Source organism: Astyanax mexicanus, chromosome 13 (genome assembly GCF_023375975.1).
Source record: "Astyanax mexicanus isolate ESR-SI-001 chromosome 13, AstMex3_surface, whole genome shotgun sequence".
Taxonomy (NCBI): domain Eukaryota; kingdom Metazoa; phylum Chordata; class Actinopteri; order Characiformes; family Acestrorhamphidae; genus Astyanax; species Astyanax mexicanus.
In genome coordinates this window covers 51,925,801-51,944,127 of record NC_064420.1, presented here as the reverse complement: position 1 = coordinate 51,944,127, position 18,327 = coordinate 51,925,801, and the positions used below count along the sequence as shown (strand labels likewise).

The window sequence follows — 18,327 nt, the reverse complement described above, 5'->3', positions numbered from 1 at the left end:
CTGTAGCCCAACAACTTTGCTCTTACCTGCAAAGAAACCAGATCTATGAAAAATTTCAATCTGGATTTAGGCCTTATCATAGCACTGAGACAGCTTTAGTTAAAATAACAAACGATCTACTTATAGCCGCCGACCAAGGCTGTGTTTCCTTACTCGTACTTCTCGATCTGAGCGCAGCCTTTGATACAATAGATCATACTATCCTTTTAGAAAGACTAGAGAACATGGTCGGTGTAACCGGAACTGCCTTAGCATGGTTTAAATCGTACTTAACCGATCGCTATCAGTTTGTGAGGTTAAATGATATGTCTTCCAGTTATACCAAGGTAAGATATGGAATTCCACAAGGCTCTATATTAGGACCGTTATTATTTACATTATATATGCTCCCACTGGGCAAAGTTATTAGAAAACACAATGTGAATTTTCATTGTTATGCGGATGACACGCAGCTCTTCATATCAGCCAAACCTGATGACAGAGTGAGATTAAAGAAAATCGAGGATTGTGTAGAAGATGTAAAATCATGGATGTCGCACAACTTCCTCCTATTAAATAGTGATAAAACAGAAGTTCTCCTATTAGGCCCCAAAGCTGCTAGAAATAAATTATCAGACTTAATGCTAAATCTGGCCGACTTCTCAGCCACCCCTGGTTCAGCAGCTAAAAACCTTGGAGTTATCATAGATTCAGATCTAGCATTCGATAAACACATATCTAATGTTACTAGAACAGCTTTTCTACACCTCCGTAATATTGCCAAGCTAAGAAATGCCCTATCATTGCATGACGCAGAAAAATTAGTACATGCCTTTATTACCTCAAGGCTAGATTATTGTAATGCGCTACTGTCTGGATGTTCCGGCAGTAACTTAAATAAACTTCAGCTAGTTCAAAATGCTGCAGCCAGGGTCCTTACTAAAACTAGAAAATTTGACCATATTAGTCCAGTACTATCAGCACTGCACTGGCTTCCAGTCAAATTCCGCATAGACTATAAAATTCTCCTGTTAACGTATAAAGCCCTACACGGACTCGCTCCTGAGTATTTACAAGACCTCATCTCCTGTTATGAACCACCTCGATTACTCAGATCTCAGGGTGCTGGTTTATTAGTAGTGCCTAAAATTCAGAGGAGCTCTGCAGGAGGAAGAGCTTTCTCTTATAAAGCGCCTCAACTCTGGAATAATCTCCCCGAATATGTTCGGGACTCAGACACAGTCTCAATCTTTAAGTCTAGACTGAAAACTTACTTGTTTAGTTTAGCTTTTGGTAATTAATGTTTTTCCCTTTAGATAAGGCTGCAGATTCAGGGGTTCATGGACAGAGGAAATTGTGGTAAACTGAGATGCTGGTGCTGCTGTTCTCCCACTGCACACGGTCACTCAGGTTTGTGGACGGTGGAGTGGGTGGATGCTGGTGTTTCAGGGTGCCTCCATGTCTATGTTACCTTCTGGCTCTCTGCCTTTAGTTAGGCTGTTTTATTCAGTTCTGCCGGAGTCATTTGCCACACTCTGATAATGTTTTATATTCTCAGTTTTGCATAAATCCAGTCAAAACTAATTCCATCTCTCTGCCTTCCTCCGAGTTACTGACTGCCCACCTGTCTGACCCGATACCGATGTTGGACCCTCAGGCTCTCGCGTCTCCTGTCCGGCCAGACTGATGGAAGTTTCTGAAGTCAGCTCTTCTCCACCACCACCACAGATCAGCTGCTCATCGACCATCTTACTCTCCACTACAGATTACATCCAAGCCATTAGTGGCGCTATTACACTCCTGAGTACATAAAACCTATGTGGATGTATAAAAGACTTTTTAAATTTTAATTTAAAAGCCGTTTGACCAGTGGTAGGATGGTCCCCCCTTTAATGTGAGTCTTGGTCCTCCCAAGGTTTCTTCCTCCTCCTGCAGCTCTGAGGGAGTTTTTCCTTGCCTCCGCGCTCACTGGGGATTCTGTATTCTGTATTTTCTATGTTTAATGTTTTGCCTGATTCTTTGTCCTGTAATCATGTTTCTGTAAAGCTGCTTTGTGCCAACACCTGTTGTAAAAAGCGCTATACAAATAAATTTGATTTGATTTGATTAATGAAGAAAAAAACATGGAACACTGGTGAACCTTCCCAGGAGTGACCGGCCCACCGAACACAATTACTCCAAAAGGGCATGAAGAACTCATCCAGGAGATCCCAAAAGAACCCAGAACTACATTTAAAGAACTGCAGGATCTCACTCACCTCAGTTAAGATCAGAGTTAATAATTTAATAATAAGAAAGAGACGTAAAATTGGCATAAAAATAACACAATTTCAGTAAAAGATCATCATACTGAACGATGTAAAACATGGTGGTGGTAGTGTGTGTGATGATCTGGTGCTGTTGGATAACTTGCTGTAATTGATGGAAGCAGGAATTCTGCTGTTTATCAGAAAATCCTGAAGAGAGAGAATCAGAATCCCTCCATCTGTTCTTTACTGACCTCAAGCTCAGGAGTTACTTGGGTTCTGCAGCAGGACAACGACCCAAAACACACAGACAAGTTCACTGTCTCTGAATGGATTAAAATAAAAAACTAAATAAATGTTTAGGAGAGTCTAGTTAAAGTCTGATTGAGATGCTGTGGATGATCTTAAACAGGACTTTTATTCTGGAAAATCCTCCAACGAGTCTGAATTAAAACTGTAATTCTGTAAAGAAGAGCGGAACTAAATTCTACCAGCTACCAGTAATGATTTGTTACAGAGAAGAACAAACAAGTTATTAGATTTAGAGGTAAAAACGTTTTCACACAGGACTAGATTAGTTTGGATAGTTTTTTCCTTTAATAAATAAAATAATAATTTAAAAAGTGCTTTTTATATTTACTCAGGTTGCATTGGTCTGATATTAAAGTTTGTTTGATAATTGGAAAAATATCAGTATGACAAAAAAGCAAAAACAAAAGAAATTTGTAGTTGGATTCAGAGTATATTGTCGCTGTCCAATGAAAAACACTTATCTCCAAAACAGCAACTTTACAGGAGTAAGAGAAAACATTGTAAACTTTCAACGGAAGTCAATGTAAAACGAGTTTATTTCAGGTAATTTTGATGAGTTTCTATTGGTCTGTTCATCAAAAAAATTTGGCACAGTGTAAGAGACAGTTTATCTGTTCAAATTATTTAATAAACTAAAACAAACTGGAGATAAGTGTTTTTATAGGACAGCAATATACAGAATACTGTATACAGAAGTAACCTAACAGTTCTGTCAGCACTTTTGTGTGGTTAGATGAAGGGGTAGATGCTGATTGGTTCTGAGCCCTCAGGTCAGGTGTGGGTGTGTTTTGTTTAGTAGTGACATTTCATGTTTCTGCTTTTAATGAGCGCTACTGGGAATAATAAACGAGTATAACTCCATTCCTGAAGATGAACGAGGAGCCGGTTTTCCCTGTCGACTTTTAATGTTTGGAGCCCGACACCTGAATTAGCTTCCAACTTTACTCACTTTATCCTCTGACTGCTGCTAATAACAATATAACTGTGCCCAACAGTTTAACAGAGTGGGTCCTGCATAGGGTATAGTGTATAAAACAGTGTAGGGTACAGTGTAGGAAACAGTGTAGGGTACAGTGTAGGAAACAGTGTAGGGTACAGTGTAGGAAACAGTGTAGGAAACAGTGTAGGGTAAAGTGTAGGAAACAGTGTAGGAAACAGTGTAGGGTAAAGTGTAGGAAACAGTGTAGGGTAAAGTGTAGGAAACAGTGTAGGGTAAAGTGTAGGAAACAGTGTAGGGTAAAGTGTAGGAAACAGTGTAGGATAAAGTGTAGGAAACAGTGTAGGAAACAGTGTAGGGTACAGTGTAGGGTACAGTGTAGAAAACAGTGTAGGGTAAAGTGTAGGAAACAGTGTAGGGTAAAGTGTAGGAAACAGTGTAGGGTAAAGTGTAGGAAACAGTGTAGGGTAAAGTGTAGGAAACAGTGTAGGGTAAAGTGTAGGGTAAAGTGTAGGAAACAGTGTAGGATAAAGTGTAGGGTACAGTGTAGGAAACAGTGTAGGAAACAGTGTAGGGTAAAGTGTAGGAAACAGTGTAGGGTAAAGTGTAGGAAACAGTGTAGGGTAAAGTGTAGGAAACAGTGTAGGAAACAGTGTAGGGTACAGTGTAGGAAACAGTGTAGGAAACAGTGTAGGAAACAGTGTAGAAAACAGTGTAGGGTACAGTGTAGGAAACAGTGTAGGGTACAGCGTAGGAAACAGTGTAGGGTACAGCGTAGGAAACAGTGTAGGGTACAGCGCAGGAAACAGTGTAGGGTACAGCGCAGGAAACAGTGTAGGGTACAGCGCAGGAAACAGTGTAGGGTACAGCGCAGGAAACAGTGTAGGGTACAGCGCAGGAAACAGTGTAGGAAACAGCGTAGGAAACAGTGTAGGAAACAGCGTAGGGTACAGTGTAGGAAACAGTGTAGGGTACAGCGAAGGAAACAGTGTAGGGTACAGTGTAGGAAACAGCGTAGGAAACAGCGTAGGAAACAGCGTAGGAAACAGCGTAGGAAACACAGTGTAGGGTACAGCTTAGGAAACAGTGTAGGGTACAGTGTAGGAAACAGTGTAGGGTACAGTGTAGGAAACAGTGTAGGAAACAGTGTAGGGTAAAGTGTAGGAAACAGTGTAGGAAACAGTGTAGGGTAAAGTGTAGGAAACAGTGTAGGATAAAGTGTAGGAAACAGTGTAGGAAACAGTGTAGGGTACAGTGTAGGGTACAGTGTAGAAAACAGTGTAGGGTAAAGTGTAGGAAACAGTGTAGGGTAAAGTGTAGGAAACAGTGTAGGGTAAAGTGTAGGAAACAGTGTAGGGTAAAGTGTAGGAAACAGTGTAGGGTAAAGTGTAGGAAACAGTGTAGGATAAAGTGTAGGAAACAGTGTAGGAAACAGTGTAGGGTACAGTGTAGGGTACAGTGTAGGAAACAGTGTAGGGTAAAGTGTAGGAAACAGTGTAGGGTAAAGTGTAGGAAACAGTGTAGGGTAAAGTGTAGGAAACAGTGTAGGGTAAAGTGTAGGAAACAGTGTAGGGTAAAGTGTAGGAAACAGTGTAGGGTAAAGTGTAGGGTAAAGTGTAGGAAACAGTGTAGGATAAAGTGTAGGGTACAGTGTAGGAAACAGTGTAGGAAACAGTGTAGGGTAAAGTGTAGGAAACAGTGTAGGGTAAAGTGTAGGAAACAGTGTAGGGTAAAGTGTAGGAAACAGTGTAGGAAACAGTGTAGGGTACAGTGTAGGAAACAGTGTAGGAAACAGTGTAGGAAACAGTGTAGGAAACAGTGTAGAAAACAGTGTAGGGTACAGTGTAGGAAACAGTGTAGGGTACAGCGTAGGAAACAGTGTAGGGTACAGCGTAGGAAACAGTGTAGGGTACAGCGCAGGAAACAGTGTAGGGTACAGCGCAGGAAACAGTGTAGGGTACAGCGCAGGAAACAGTGTAGGGTACAGCGCAGGAAACAGTGTAGGGTACAGCGCAGGAAACAGTGTAGGAAACAGCGTAGGAAACAGTGTAGGAAACAGCGTAGGGTACAGTGTAGGAAACAGCGTAGGGTACAGCGAAGGAAACAGCGTAGGGTACAGCGTAGGAAACAGTGTAGGGTACAGCGTAGGAAACAGTGTAGTAAACAGTGTAGTAAACAGCGTAGGAAACAGCGTAGGAAACAGTGTAGGGTACAGCATAGGAAACAGCGTAGGGTACAGCTTAGGAAACAGTGTAGGGTACAGCGTAGGAAACAGTGTAGGGTACAGCATAGGAAACAGCATAGGGTACAGCTTAGGAAACAGCGTAGGGTACAGCGTAGGAAACAGCGTAGGGTACAGCGTTGGAAACAGCGTAGGGTACAGCGTAGGAAACAGTGGAGGGTACAGCGAAGAAAACAGTGGAGGGTACAGCGCAGGAAACAGTGTAGGGTACAGCGTTGGAAACAGTGTAGGGTGCAGCGTGGGAAACAGTGTAGGGTACAGCGAAGGAAACAGTGTAGGGTACAGCGTAGGAAACAGTGTAGGGTACAGCCTATGGTAGAGTGTATTGCATAATCAAGAGTACAGTGTAGGGTACAGGGAATTTGACTCTCATAACTATAACTGCCCATAAATTGGTATATCTCTGTAATGGGAATAACCTTGTAATTCACTTTGGATAGGAGTGTTTAAATTCCATAAATGTAAAATGTATGTAAAATTCAAGGGAATGGCACAGGCTATGTTGTTTGGTACAGTTTAAGGTACAACATAGGCTACAGCACAGGGTGCACAGCTATGCAAAGAGTATTCACAGTCTGTATAAATAGTTGTTTATTGCTTGCACTGCCTGGAATCTCCAACCTGCAAACAACACACCTATAAAAATGTCTCACATTTCTTTAAAGTAATAAAATCCTGGGAAAGATTTTTATCATCTGCACCATTATTCACCACATACGCCTTCTTCAAACCCAGTCAGTCTGACTTCTTTCAGTCTTTCTTTTTCTCCTTATCAATCCAGACCTGGATGTTCCTCACGATGACCCAGTCCTCCTGTTTGTCTGTGACTGTGATCTTTAGACATAACACTGGTTGTTTCAGCGTCTCTTGGACATTAAGTTGTTCAAACTGTCCTTCTTTCAGAGAACCCATGCTATGATTTTTTGTGCACTCCACTCCACTTCCTGTCTTTAGCACTATCTCTCCAACCACAACGTCTGCAGACTTCAGCAAGTCCTTCCCATCGAGCCCAGTCTGGATTAGGATACGGGATGGGACGACCGGCCGGTGAAAGGCTATGAGGAAGTAGTTCCCGGCGTAGATGGGTGACTTGCCCCAGAAGAAACTGGTCCCTTGGCTGTAGGCGTTATCTGGGGCATGTTTCTCAAAAACTTCAATGTCTGTGTAAACGTCTGCTGGCGGGTTGTCAGCGGGATCGTGTTGGAAGTCCTCATCCTTGAGCTTGTTGTGTGTACCCCGGAAGGACGAGTACAAGCCCATGTGCTGGAAGAGTGACGGCCGGAACCGGATGACCTTGTCCTGCATGAGTAAAGTGCGGAAGTGCGACAAAAGGAAGTCGCAAGGCATCTCCTGGTAGAAGAGGTAGAGGAACTGTGCAAGTCGTGAGAGGTCTTTGGAGTTGTAGAGTTTGCCGATGTATCCCAACTTGGAGAACTCGAGGGTTACCCACTGCGAAGACCCTTGTGACTGGACGTGACCACGGATGGAGGTCAGGAAACCCTTGGAGCAGGTCACGTCATCCTCCAGCATGAGGTAGTACTGGGAAAGACCAGCGCTAAAATCAACCAAGAAGGCGTAGTCCACGTTCTGCTTGGACCGGAAGGTCACTCGGTCTGGAGCATCGTTGAAGTTCCTCTTCAGCCCGGTAAGAGGAGGGTACAGGTCCTGGTCAGCGTGGATGACTAGTAGCTGTCCTTGGCTCAGCCTGGTGGAGAACTGCTCTTCGATGCTGGTCACTGTCTCCTGGACCCAGCTGACATCAAAGTCTGCCAGGAGGACAACGACCACCATCTGGGACAACTCGTCCTCCGAGGACTGGGTGAAGATGGAACGTAGAGTGGTCATAAGATAGTTCTCTTTCTTTCTCTTTACAGACGATAGTCCCACTGTTAGATACCCTGGAAAAGAATAGAGATAAAGTCAGGGTAAAGTCAAGATGCAAAGTCCTAATTTTCTACAAATCATCATTTATTTGCCAAAATGTTGTGTAAAAAGGCAGATTCTAAACTTCCAATCCAAGTGATCCTGCAGTGATACTTCTTAGGCTTCTTAGGCTAAAGGTATACACTCGATTGTGACCTGTAACAGGGGAAGGCTTCCTTGATTGTGAATGTCTATACCTGCATAAGTTGTGAGGTACTATCTTGTTAGTGCGGTTCATGAACCCACCATAGACGGCTAATATTACCACCCACACTGGACAGGGAAGTGGGGGGTAATGATCGAGACCGGCAGCATCTGGCTAGAATTGTCCACATATCCCACAGGTCAGTGCAGCGTTCTTTAGCTTCCGTGAAACGTGGCAAAATCGTGGACACTAAACTGAAACTATAAGGCGCACCGGATTAAAAGGCATAAAATGCGACACTAGTAAGGAACAGAAGTAACTAAGGTAACTTAAGTAAGTTAAGTAAAGCTAAGCTAAGTAAACATAACTGTAATTCTTTAAAAAAACATTTTCTTTTAAAGTCTAATGAGCACTTGTTTATTTGAGTTAAGTGCTTTTGTTTATCTATCTATTTATTTAGCTTAGATTTTCAGATTTTCACTAAGGCTGGGTGCAGCAACCTTAGCATTAGCGGTTGGTGCTAGTAAATTTCGCCCGACAGCGCTACACTGAGGTACCTGGAGTTTTCGGAAAAGCCAAGCCGTTATTAGCTTGCGGTTCGTCCTACATAGCTTGTTTTACCACGGTAGATGTGCAGACTACAATCCGTTATACTAAACTTTGAATTGTGAAAGAGCTAGTGCTTAGTGCAGTTAGTGGCTAATGCTAATGCTGCTCCAGCAGTGCTAGCCTGGGTTAGCAGCAGGCTACACTCTGATATACTCAACTTTGAATTGCGAAAGCACTTAGTGCAGTTAGTGGCTAATGCTGATACTGCTCTAGCAGTGCTAGCCGGGGTTAGCAGCAGGCTACAGGCCGATAATACTTACCTCTGAACAGTGAGGTGAGTTTATTGAGTAACTAAAAAACGAAAGTTATAATGAAATGTACTGAATGTCAGACTGATTCTGTAAGTGTATTGCAGTGAACAGAGCGCCCCCTGCAGGTTGTACAGTAGTAATACTCACCCTGGGTCTTTGGGATGATTCCTGCGAGCAGGCGGACCGAGGCGCTGAGACACACTGGGTTTTTGACGACGTCCTGAGAGCAGGACTCATTACTGGAGTTTCGGGACACAGAGCTGTACTGGTACTGAGTTCTCCGCAACTCCTAAAACAGAACCAGATAATAAAACATTAAACAGCTGGTTTAGCATAACATAATAATTCCCTCCCCAAACTAGCGCTCGTTTCTCCGGCAACTAAGGGTAAAGTGTATTTCCCACCAATTAGCACTGAAGCTACGTATGAGGCTAATGCGGATAACAAGTAATTAAGGCTTTAACTCCACCAATTAGCACAGGAGCTACAAAGCTAGTGTAGGTAACAAGTATCTGAAGCATATTCCCTTCCAATTAGCAGAAAGGTAACATAGGTAACATGGGTAACAAGAAATGGAAAAGTACACCCCACCAATTAGCACTGAATCTGTGAGGCTAATGTGGCTAACATGTAATGGGAGTTTTTATCTCATCAGTTAGCAATGGGTCTACAAAGCTAGTGTAAATAACATATAATGGAAGCTTATACAGCACCAATTAGCATTAGAGCTACAAGGCTAGTGTAGCCAACAAGTAACTGAAGCATATACCCTTCCAATTATCACTGAAGCTACGAAGCTAACATAGGTAACAATTAAAGGAACTGTACCCCCCACCAATTAGCACTGGAGCTATGATGCCAATTTAGCTAATAAGTAATAGGAACTCATCTCTAATTAGCATTGAAGCTATGAGTCTAATTTGGCTAACATGTAATAGGAGTGTTTACTTCATTAGTTAGCACTAAAGCTACAAGGCTAATGTAGGTAACATTTAATAAAACCTTATACAGTATCCATTAGCACTGAAACCAAAAGGCTAATCTAGCTAACATGTAATGGAAGCTTATACTGTGAAAATTAGCACTAAAGCTACAAGGCTAATGTAGCTAACATGTAATGAAAGCTTATACCACACCAATTAGCACTGAAGCGATGAGGTTAATGTAGCTAACATGTAATGGGAGCTTATACCCCACCTTTTAGCTTTGAAGCTAAAAGGCTAATGTATCTAAAAGGTAATGAAATCTTATACAGCATCAGTTAGCACTTAAGCTACAAGGCTAAAGTAGATAGCTAAATGTTGCTAAGATTGAATGGAAATGTATGTTTATCATCTTTAAATTTTGTTTAGCAGGAAAATAGAAACTCATACCGCACCAATTAGCATTATTAGCATTATTATTAGCTTAGGTTTGTGTGTGTGTGTGTGTGTGTGTGTGTGTGTTACCATGGACTCTGTCAATTGCACTCTCCTGCAGTAGATGTAAATGCTGGTGAGGACAGCCACGCCCACCACTGTCCACACCACCGACTTAAAGTAACATCGCATCCCGAAATCTCTTCTCCACCCACATCCGCCTCCACATCAGCCCTGCAGAAACATACACGGATTAATGGATCATATACACCACTGTTATTGATCACAGGGTTGTGGGTTCGATACCCATCTCTGATAAGCTGCCAATGGTGGGACCAAATTTCTGATCTCTCAGTAGTTAGAGCATTAGGTTGTTGATCACAAGATCTTAAATTCATCACCCAAAGTTATTGATCACAGGGTTGTGGGTTCGATACCCATCTCTGTTTAACTGCCACTTTTGGGTGCAATGTTCTGGTCTCTTACTAAGTTGTTGTTTGCTAGGTCATGGGATCAGTTCCACACTTAGGCCTAAAGCTGTGGGTATAATACTCATCTCTGTTACGCTTCCAGTCTTGGGACCAAAGTAATTGATCACAGGGTTGTGGGTTAGAAGGATAACAATGTTAAGCTGTCAATGGTGAGCTCAAGGTTAATGTTCAAAGACAGGGTTGTAGGTTCGATACCCATCTCTGTTAAACTGCAATTTTCTGGCCTCTCAGGAGTTAGAACACTAGGTTGTTGATCACAAGGTCATAGGTTAAATGCCACTCTTAGGCCTAAAGTTGTTGATCACAGGGTTTTGTGTTTGAAACCCCTCTCTGTTAAGCTGTCAATGTTTAGCCTAGGGTTAGTAATCACAAACAGGTTTGTGGGTTTAATACTCATCTCTGTTAGCCTTCCAGTCTTGGGACTAAAGTTATTGATCACAGGGTTGTGGGTTTGATACCCATCTCTGTCACAAGCTGCCACTGTGAGGTGCAATTTTCTGGTCTCTCAGTGGTTAGAGGACTAAGTCCTTAATCACAATGTCATTGGTTTAATGCCACTCGTGGGCCTTAAGTTATTGAACACAGGGTTGTGGGTTTGATGCCTTATTCTTTTAAGCTAGCAATGGTGGGCCCATGGTTACTGATCACAGACAGGGTTGTGGGTTCGAAACCCATCTCTGTTAGGTGCAATTTCCTGGTCTCTTAGTGGTTAGAGCACTAAGTCCTTAATCACAATGTCATTGGTTTAATGCCACTCGTGGGCCTAAAGTTATCGAACACAAGGTTGTGGGTTTAATATTCATCTCTGTTAAGCTTCTGATCTCTGTTAAGTCGTTGATCACAGTGTCCGCGGTTCAATGCCACTCTTGGGCCCAAAGTTATTAACTCTGTTATGCTGCTTATGGTGGGTTCAAGGTTACCAGTGATGGCATAGTGACTTTACTGATTACCCCTTTAAAAAGTAACTTAGGTACTTTATGGATTACTTGATTTTAAAAGTAACAAAGTTACAGTTTTGCCAAAACTCACTTTATTGGAAGCTTGTTTCCTCAGATTTAATTTGACGTTTTTGAAGCTAGGTAGCACTTTGTTTTCAGCACAGAGTGAACAACCAACCTCGATATTGATCATCTTTAGCTGATAAAAACTCAGAATACAGTCTTTATTTCCAGCTAAAAAAACGTGCATCTTTCTTCTTCTTCCTCCAGTGTTTGTGTTGCTGCATGGTGTTACATCTGTGTTGCATTTTTGAGAAGCAAGAAGAAAGTAAAAATAAACTGTAGCCTGAGTGCTAATTTTAGCCTGTTAGCTCGCAGCCTGTTGGTAATGTGGTTGTGGTTGACAGTTCCAGGAAAAAGTGACTACCAGACAGTTCTACCCCACCAGTTAGCATAGTGTTTAGGGTTCAATACCCAAGATTATTGATTGTAGTGGTAACTTTTAAACTTTTAAAATTAGATTTTATCTCTGAAATCTAACAAACCTGTCAAAGTAAAATAACTTTTATATATGTTTGAACCAACACCACGCTTCTTCTAAACTTCTTCTAAGCTTCCTCTAAACTCGTGTGACGGTGATGCAATTTAAAGATTCACTTAAACGATTGTTAAAACTCTATTTCATGAGGAAACAGTTCAGTAAAATGTATCCGTATGTCGAGTACCCGTTAGAACAGAAGGAATGTGAGGAACGATAACTCACCCTGATGCTAAACGCTGTGATGTTGAATGCTGAACGCTCTGGCTGTTCTGAGATAAATGCAGCTTCCTGTTTCTAAAGACCACTAAACCACTAAAGGCTATTGTTCCAGACAAGTTCAGACGAGGCTGCAGTTTTGCATACAGTCTGCAGCCGTTTCACACTTTAGATTTAATCCAGAATTCAGATTATTTTAAACCTGCATCTGCTGCTGATCCTCACAGCAAAACTCCGGTTTTAATATCTTAAAGCAATAAACTCATCAGCCAACAGAAAACCCTGTAAGAACCAATAGCAACCTGAGAAATTCAATTCAGGGCAATTGAAACTGTTCTCTCACAGAACTGAAGCTTTTATCTCTTACTAACTTAGAGTTAAAACTGTTCTCTCATCAGCAATTGAAATTGAATTGAATCTAATGTCTCTTAGCAATTTCTTACAGGATTGAATCTGTTCTCTCACAGTATCTCTAATGTGTAATGTGTATGTTATGATGAACATCAGGATTGAAACTGTTTTTTAAAGATAATCCTCAGGAATCGAAATTAAATCGGACTCTACTTTTAACCAACAGTACAATGAATATGTAATGAAAACCATCAGGATTGAAATTGGTCTCTGATATTAGCCAACAGGATTGAAACCTGTCTCTAATATTAATCAAAAGGATTGAAACTAGTCCCTCTTAGTATTTGACATGATTGAAACTGTTCTCTTACAGATTAAAACTGGTTTCTAATGATAACCAACAGGATTGAAGCTTTTCTCTCTTAGTATTTTACAGGATTGAAACTGTTCCCTCACAGTAACTATATTAATATGCAATGATAAACATCAGGATTCAAATTGGTCTGTAATAATAACCAAAATTATTTAAACTATTATTTCTTAGTATTTTACCGGGGTTAAAACTATTCTCACAGCAGCTCTAATAATTATCTAATGATACACATCAGGATTGAAATTGGTTGTTAATATTAACCAACAGGCTTGAAACTAGTCTCTCTTAGTCAATTACAGGATTAAAACTGTTCTCTCAGAGTAACTCTAATGAGTATCTAATGATAAACATCAGGATTGAAATTGTTTTTTAATGATAACTTACATGATTAAAACTAGTCTCTCTTAGTAATTTACAGGATTGAAGCTGTTCTCTCACAGTAACTCTAAATAATTTTCTAATGATAAAAATTGGTTGTTAATATTAACCAACAGGATTGAAACTGGTCACTGTTATTAACCAAAAGCATTGAAACTATTATTTCTTAATATTTTACAGGATTGAAACTGTTCTCTAATGAGTATCTAATGATAAACATCAGGATTGAAATTGGTCTGTAATAATAACCAGCAGGATGGAGACTTGTCTTTTTTGGTAACGTATAGAATTAAACTTGTCTCTAATATTAACCAAAATTATTGAAACTATATCATTAACAGAATTGAAACTGTTCTCTCACAGTAAATCAGTATCTAATCATAAAACATCAGGATTGAAACTTCTATCTTATTCATTTACAGGATTGATCAACATAATTGGTAATAGTCTCTCTCTCTCACCTGTCGTCCGGCTGTGATCTGTCTGTGCTGCTTGTTCATCCTGCCGCAGGTGTGTGTGTGTGTGTGTGAGAGAGAGAGCGTCAGCTGATCTCAGGTAAAGCCCCACCTGCTCTGACGTCTCACACACACACACACACACACACGCTCTCACACACAGACTTACACTCTTACGCTCACAGACACACTGTCTCACACTCACACACGAGAAAGCTGTGTTTAAACTGGTTTCTAATGATTGATATCAGTCTTTAACAGAAATGAACAGGATTGAAAACAGGTTGTTAACAGTAACTGAACAGCTGGAAACTGACGGGATTGAAACTGGTCTCTAGTCTTAGCCGACACAACAAAATCTGGCCCCTAACGGTCATGAACAGGATTGAAATTGTTTTAAAACCGTAAACAATAGGATTGAAGCTAGCCTCCATCTTTATTCAACAGGATCAGTACTGGTCTCTAATAAATAAACAATAAAACATGCAGAAATCTGATTCAATATCTAAATAACATTTAATTAACAAACAAATATGTTTGCTATTATATATACAGCTCTGAAAAAAATTAAAGAGCACTTAAAAATGATGATTTTCTTTGATTTTACCAAATTAAAAACCTCTGGAATATAATCAAGAGGAAGATGGATGATCACAAACCATCAAACCACCAAACTGAACTGCTTGAATTTTTACACCAGGAGTAAAGCAGCATAAAGTTATCCAAAAGCAGTGTGTAAGACTGGTGGAGGAGGAGAACATGATGCCAAGATGCATGAAAAAAAAACTGTGATTAAAAACCAACCAGGATTATTCCACCAAATATTGATTATTTCTGAACTCTTAAAACTTTATGAATATGAACTTGTTTTCTTTGCATTATTTGAGGTCTGAAAGCTCTGCATCTTTTTTGTTATTTCAGCCATTTCTCATTTTCTGTAAATAAATGCTCTAAATGAGAATATTTTTATTTGTAATTTGGGAGAAATGTTGTCTGTAGTTTATAGAATAAAACAACAATGTTCATTTTACTCAAATATAAACCTAAAAATAGCAAAATCAGAGAAACTGATCTCATTTTCTGTATATAATGTATATATGATTGAAGGTTAAGGATTGAGTTTATATAAATGTAAGGGGTTAAGGAGTTTATGTAAGAAGTTAAGGGGGTTAAGGATTGAGTTTGCGGAGTTAATCGGTGCGCTGAGTGCCGGGGGGAGCTCTCACGCCGGCTGGGTGAATGTGCTGAGCTTGGGTTGCGGTCTGTGTGTTTATGGATATAATATGAATAAAGCAGCAGAATTGTTCCCCACCCATGAGGTTAACTGGAAACCACAGCGTTTCCTCCTCCTGAACTGGTTTATCAGGTGTGCTGTGTTCCAGTTCTGCTCACAGTGTTCAGCTCAGGTAACACAGGGAACAATAACCTTATTATAATAATAATAATAATAATACATATCTTATATAACTTCACACCAGATCCTCTAAAACAGCCATAATAATCTGAATCTGTTTATATTAGAATTCATTTTACTGTTCTCTCACAGTAACTCACAGTAATAATTATCTAATGATAAACATCAGGATTGAAATTGGTTGCTACTATGAACCAACAGGATTGAAATTGTTCTCTCACAGTAACTATATTAAGTATGTAATAATAACCATCAGGATTGAAACTGGTCTCTGATATTAACCAGAAACATTGAAACTATTATTTCTTAATATTTTACAGGATTGAAACTGTTCTCTTACAGTAACTCTAATGAGTATCTGATGATGAGCATCAGAATTGAAACTGGTTTCGAATGATCACCAACAGAATTGAAATTATTTTCTCTTAGTAATATAGAGGATTAAACTAATTGGTCTCTAATATTAACCAAAAGCATTGAAACTATTATTTCTTAATATTTTACAGGATTGAAACTGTTCTCTGATGAGTATCTAATGATAAACATCAGGATTGAAATTGGTCTGTAATAATAATAATAAAAAGGTCCAGACTGGTAAAAACCAGACAGACAGACAGAATCGGCTCCACATCACAATCAGATCATCGACCTCTGACCCGGTTATCTATAATCTCATTTTATATATCTTATATAAATTTTATAACTCCACACAGATCCTCTCTACAGCTCTAAAACAGCCGTAATCATCTGAATCTTTTATATTAGAATTTATTATATATAGTATATAGTATTTTTAGTTTTTTATTTTACTTTTTTTAACCTGAATTTTTTAATTGCATAATTTTTAATTATTTTTGTAGCAATTAAATTGCTTCTGATTAATTTTAGTTTAGGGGTCTATTTATAGATTTAAGAATCCCTGTGGATATAGCAAATATACATTTCTATTTTGACTTGATAACAAACTGATCACTTGAATTGAATACTCTAAATTGCCCAGATTTAGCTCTGTACATTCTTAAATTCATAATTTAAAATTTAAAATCTGATGTTTTAGCTCATTTTAAATAATCTCGATATTATTAACAATGTGATAGATATTTGCATATGCATATTTTAAATCCATATTTTTATTCATTTTAAACTTTTAAAAACTTTGCTTTTCCTTTCCTCAACCCAACTCTGATCATGGAGTCATTAGTTACAAAAAAATACGCAAAAAACAACAATGATACTTAAAAACTATATTAAATAAAATTAACTATTAAATAATAATTATTATAAAAAAAACAGTATAAACATCAGGTTAGGTAGTCAGGAGATCAGGTCTCGATTCAAGAAAAATAATAAACAAATCGCAAATGTTATTAAAAATATGCTTTTTTTTGTTGAATTATATACTATGTTATAGATAATTAATCTATAACTTGTAATGGTTGTGAATGTAAAGTCCTGGTGGAGGTGTGTAGGGTCACTGAACTGTTCACTGGTTTATAGTGTTTAATATCTGAAGTTTATATATTTATTATGTGTTGTTCAGTGAGTTATAAACAGTCTACAGTTCCGTGTAAATCCGGAATGGAAATAAAAAGCTCCTGTTTTAATGGGAAGCGTGAGAATAAAAGACGGAGACGACAGATGTTGTTTTCCTTTCTTTTTTATTTGTTGTTTTAGAGCTTAATTCAAACCTGTGGAAATAAAAGAACCACCTGACCACCTCGCTCTGCATCACCATTAATTTAACATTTTACCTTTAAAATGATAAATTATTATATAACTATAATTTTCAGTAAAATTTCTCTTTATTATGAGCTGCTGAACTATAATTATATACTATAAATATATATTTTAAGTTCTACAGGAAACAATATCTAAAGTCTAAAGGTCTAAACGCCCCTACCTACAGCTGCTCCACCTTGTAGATAGTAAAGTAAAGCCGTCAGTATTACTTTGCTATCATAACGACGGGAAAAGTACACCTTAAAGCAAAAGTCATGTACTAATTTTCTTAATTAATGATGGGTGTGGTTAATTTTGGCCGTAGCGTGAAATAATAAACCAATCAGAGTGTCTCTTGCTCATCATTCTCTTTAAGAGTAGATCAGGTGAGTTCTGTCTTTGGTGGATTGCTATTGTAACGGTGCAGCTACCTGGACGTGTTCAACAAACTCTTCTCAGCAGAGGAAACTGAGCTGCTGGTTGACGCTGTGAAGGAGCTCCAGCAGCTCATTTACGGGAACAGCAATGTTATTTTATTTACTATTCTGTTTATTGTTGATGTAAAAGTTGGGTTTGTGCTGCTGTGTGTTCATGTGTGTGTAATAAGTGGGGGTGTACGCTCGGCTCGGCACGGCGCCTGTGTTACAGAGATAGCGATGAACGTCTGACTGTTTGCGTCTGTCTAGGTTGTATTCAGTCAGTGGAGCTCCTGTGTTTTCTGTTACCAAGATAAACAAGATAAAACTCCAGAAATGTACCTGAACACACCTCATTTCCAGAACACCACGCCCATCAGTGTAGATATATTCAGAAGCTCTGCTGCTGTTTAAACCAGACAGGAGGAAGGAGTGAAAATGGAGTGTTGGTGGGGGTGAGATAGCGATGAGCATCATGACGCTACTTGTGATTAATTAGTTAATAAATACAGCACTTTAGTTTTAGTCAGTACAGGTGAGGTCGGTACAGGTGAGGTCAGTACAGGTGGGGTGGATATGAGCAGGTGTTGGTGGGGGGTGGGGGGGGGTAATTAGGGCAGTAATGAGCGGTGCTGGTTTAGTACATTAATGATGCAGCACTGCTCCTTTCAGCTGCTCGGCGCCGCAGAGTCGGGTTTCGCTCACAACTCAACAGAGATGAAGTTTATCCTCAACACCCAAACTCCGCCCCCACAACACTTCAATCAGAAACGACTGGATACACTGTTGCATCCAGTGTTCCTACAGATACAAATAGCCAGTTAGCATTGCTGCAGCATCATTAGCATCACTACCATGCTGTAATTATTGCTACTGTAGTATTAGCATCGCTACCACAGCATTAGCCTCACCTATGCTGTTAGCATTGTTGTTATATGAGCAACTGTTACTATTGTTACTGCACTGGCGTAGCTAAGTACCACTACTGCAAAATTAGCAGTACTGTTAGCATTGACATAAGAATCTGCACTAC

At 39.6% G+C, this 18,327-nt stretch overlaps 1 protein-coding gene across 3 annotated transcripts; it reads right to left on the bottom strand.

The window, feature by feature from the left end:
- Positions 1 to 6,290: 6,290 nt before the first annotated feature.
- Positions 6,291 to 13,829, bottom strand: zgc:101663 (alpha-1,3-mannosyl-glycoprotein 4-beta-N-acetylglucosaminyltransferase C). 3 transcript variants are annotated; one of them, XM_007240538.4, is made up of 4 exons: positions 13,752 to 13,829; positions 10,093 to 10,236; positions 8,792 to 8,933; positions 6,291 to 7,614 (listed from the first exon to the last, which is right to left on the bottom strand). In XM_007240538.4, exons 2-4 carry the CDS (start codon positions 10,192 to 10,194, stop codon positions 6,467 to 6,469), a joined length of 1,392 nt encoding a protein of 463 aa, XP_007240600.3. In that variant the 5' UTR covers positions 10,195 to 10,236; positions 13,752 to 13,829; the 3' UTR covers positions 6,291 to 6,466. The 3 variants fall into 3 exon arrangements, with proteins under 3 accessions (XP_007240600.3, XP_022518051.2, XP_049342463.1); XM_022662330.2 differs by lacking the exon at positions 13,752 to 13,829 and adding an exon at positions 12,195 to 12,280; XM_049486506.1 differs by lacking the exon at positions 13,752 to 13,829 and adding an exon at positions 11,610 to 11,813.
- Between the last annotated feature and the right edge of the window lie 4,498 nt (positions 13,830 to 18,327).

Bases quoted from the DNA above. Each gene is read 5' to 3' on its own strand.
- zgc:101663 (XM_007240538.4), bottom strand. From the start codon at position 10,194: ATGCGATGTTACTTTAAGTCGGTGGTGTGGACAGTGGTGGGCGTGGCT. The intron at 8,934-10,092 runs GTAACACACACA...GTTCTGTTTTAG, and splicing joins TGCAATTGACAGAGTCCATG to GAGTTGCGGAGAACTCAGTA. The intron at 7,615-8,791 runs GTGAGTATTACT...ATTCTTTTCCAG, and splicing joins AATCATCCCAAAGACCCAGG to GGTATCTAACAGTGGGACTA.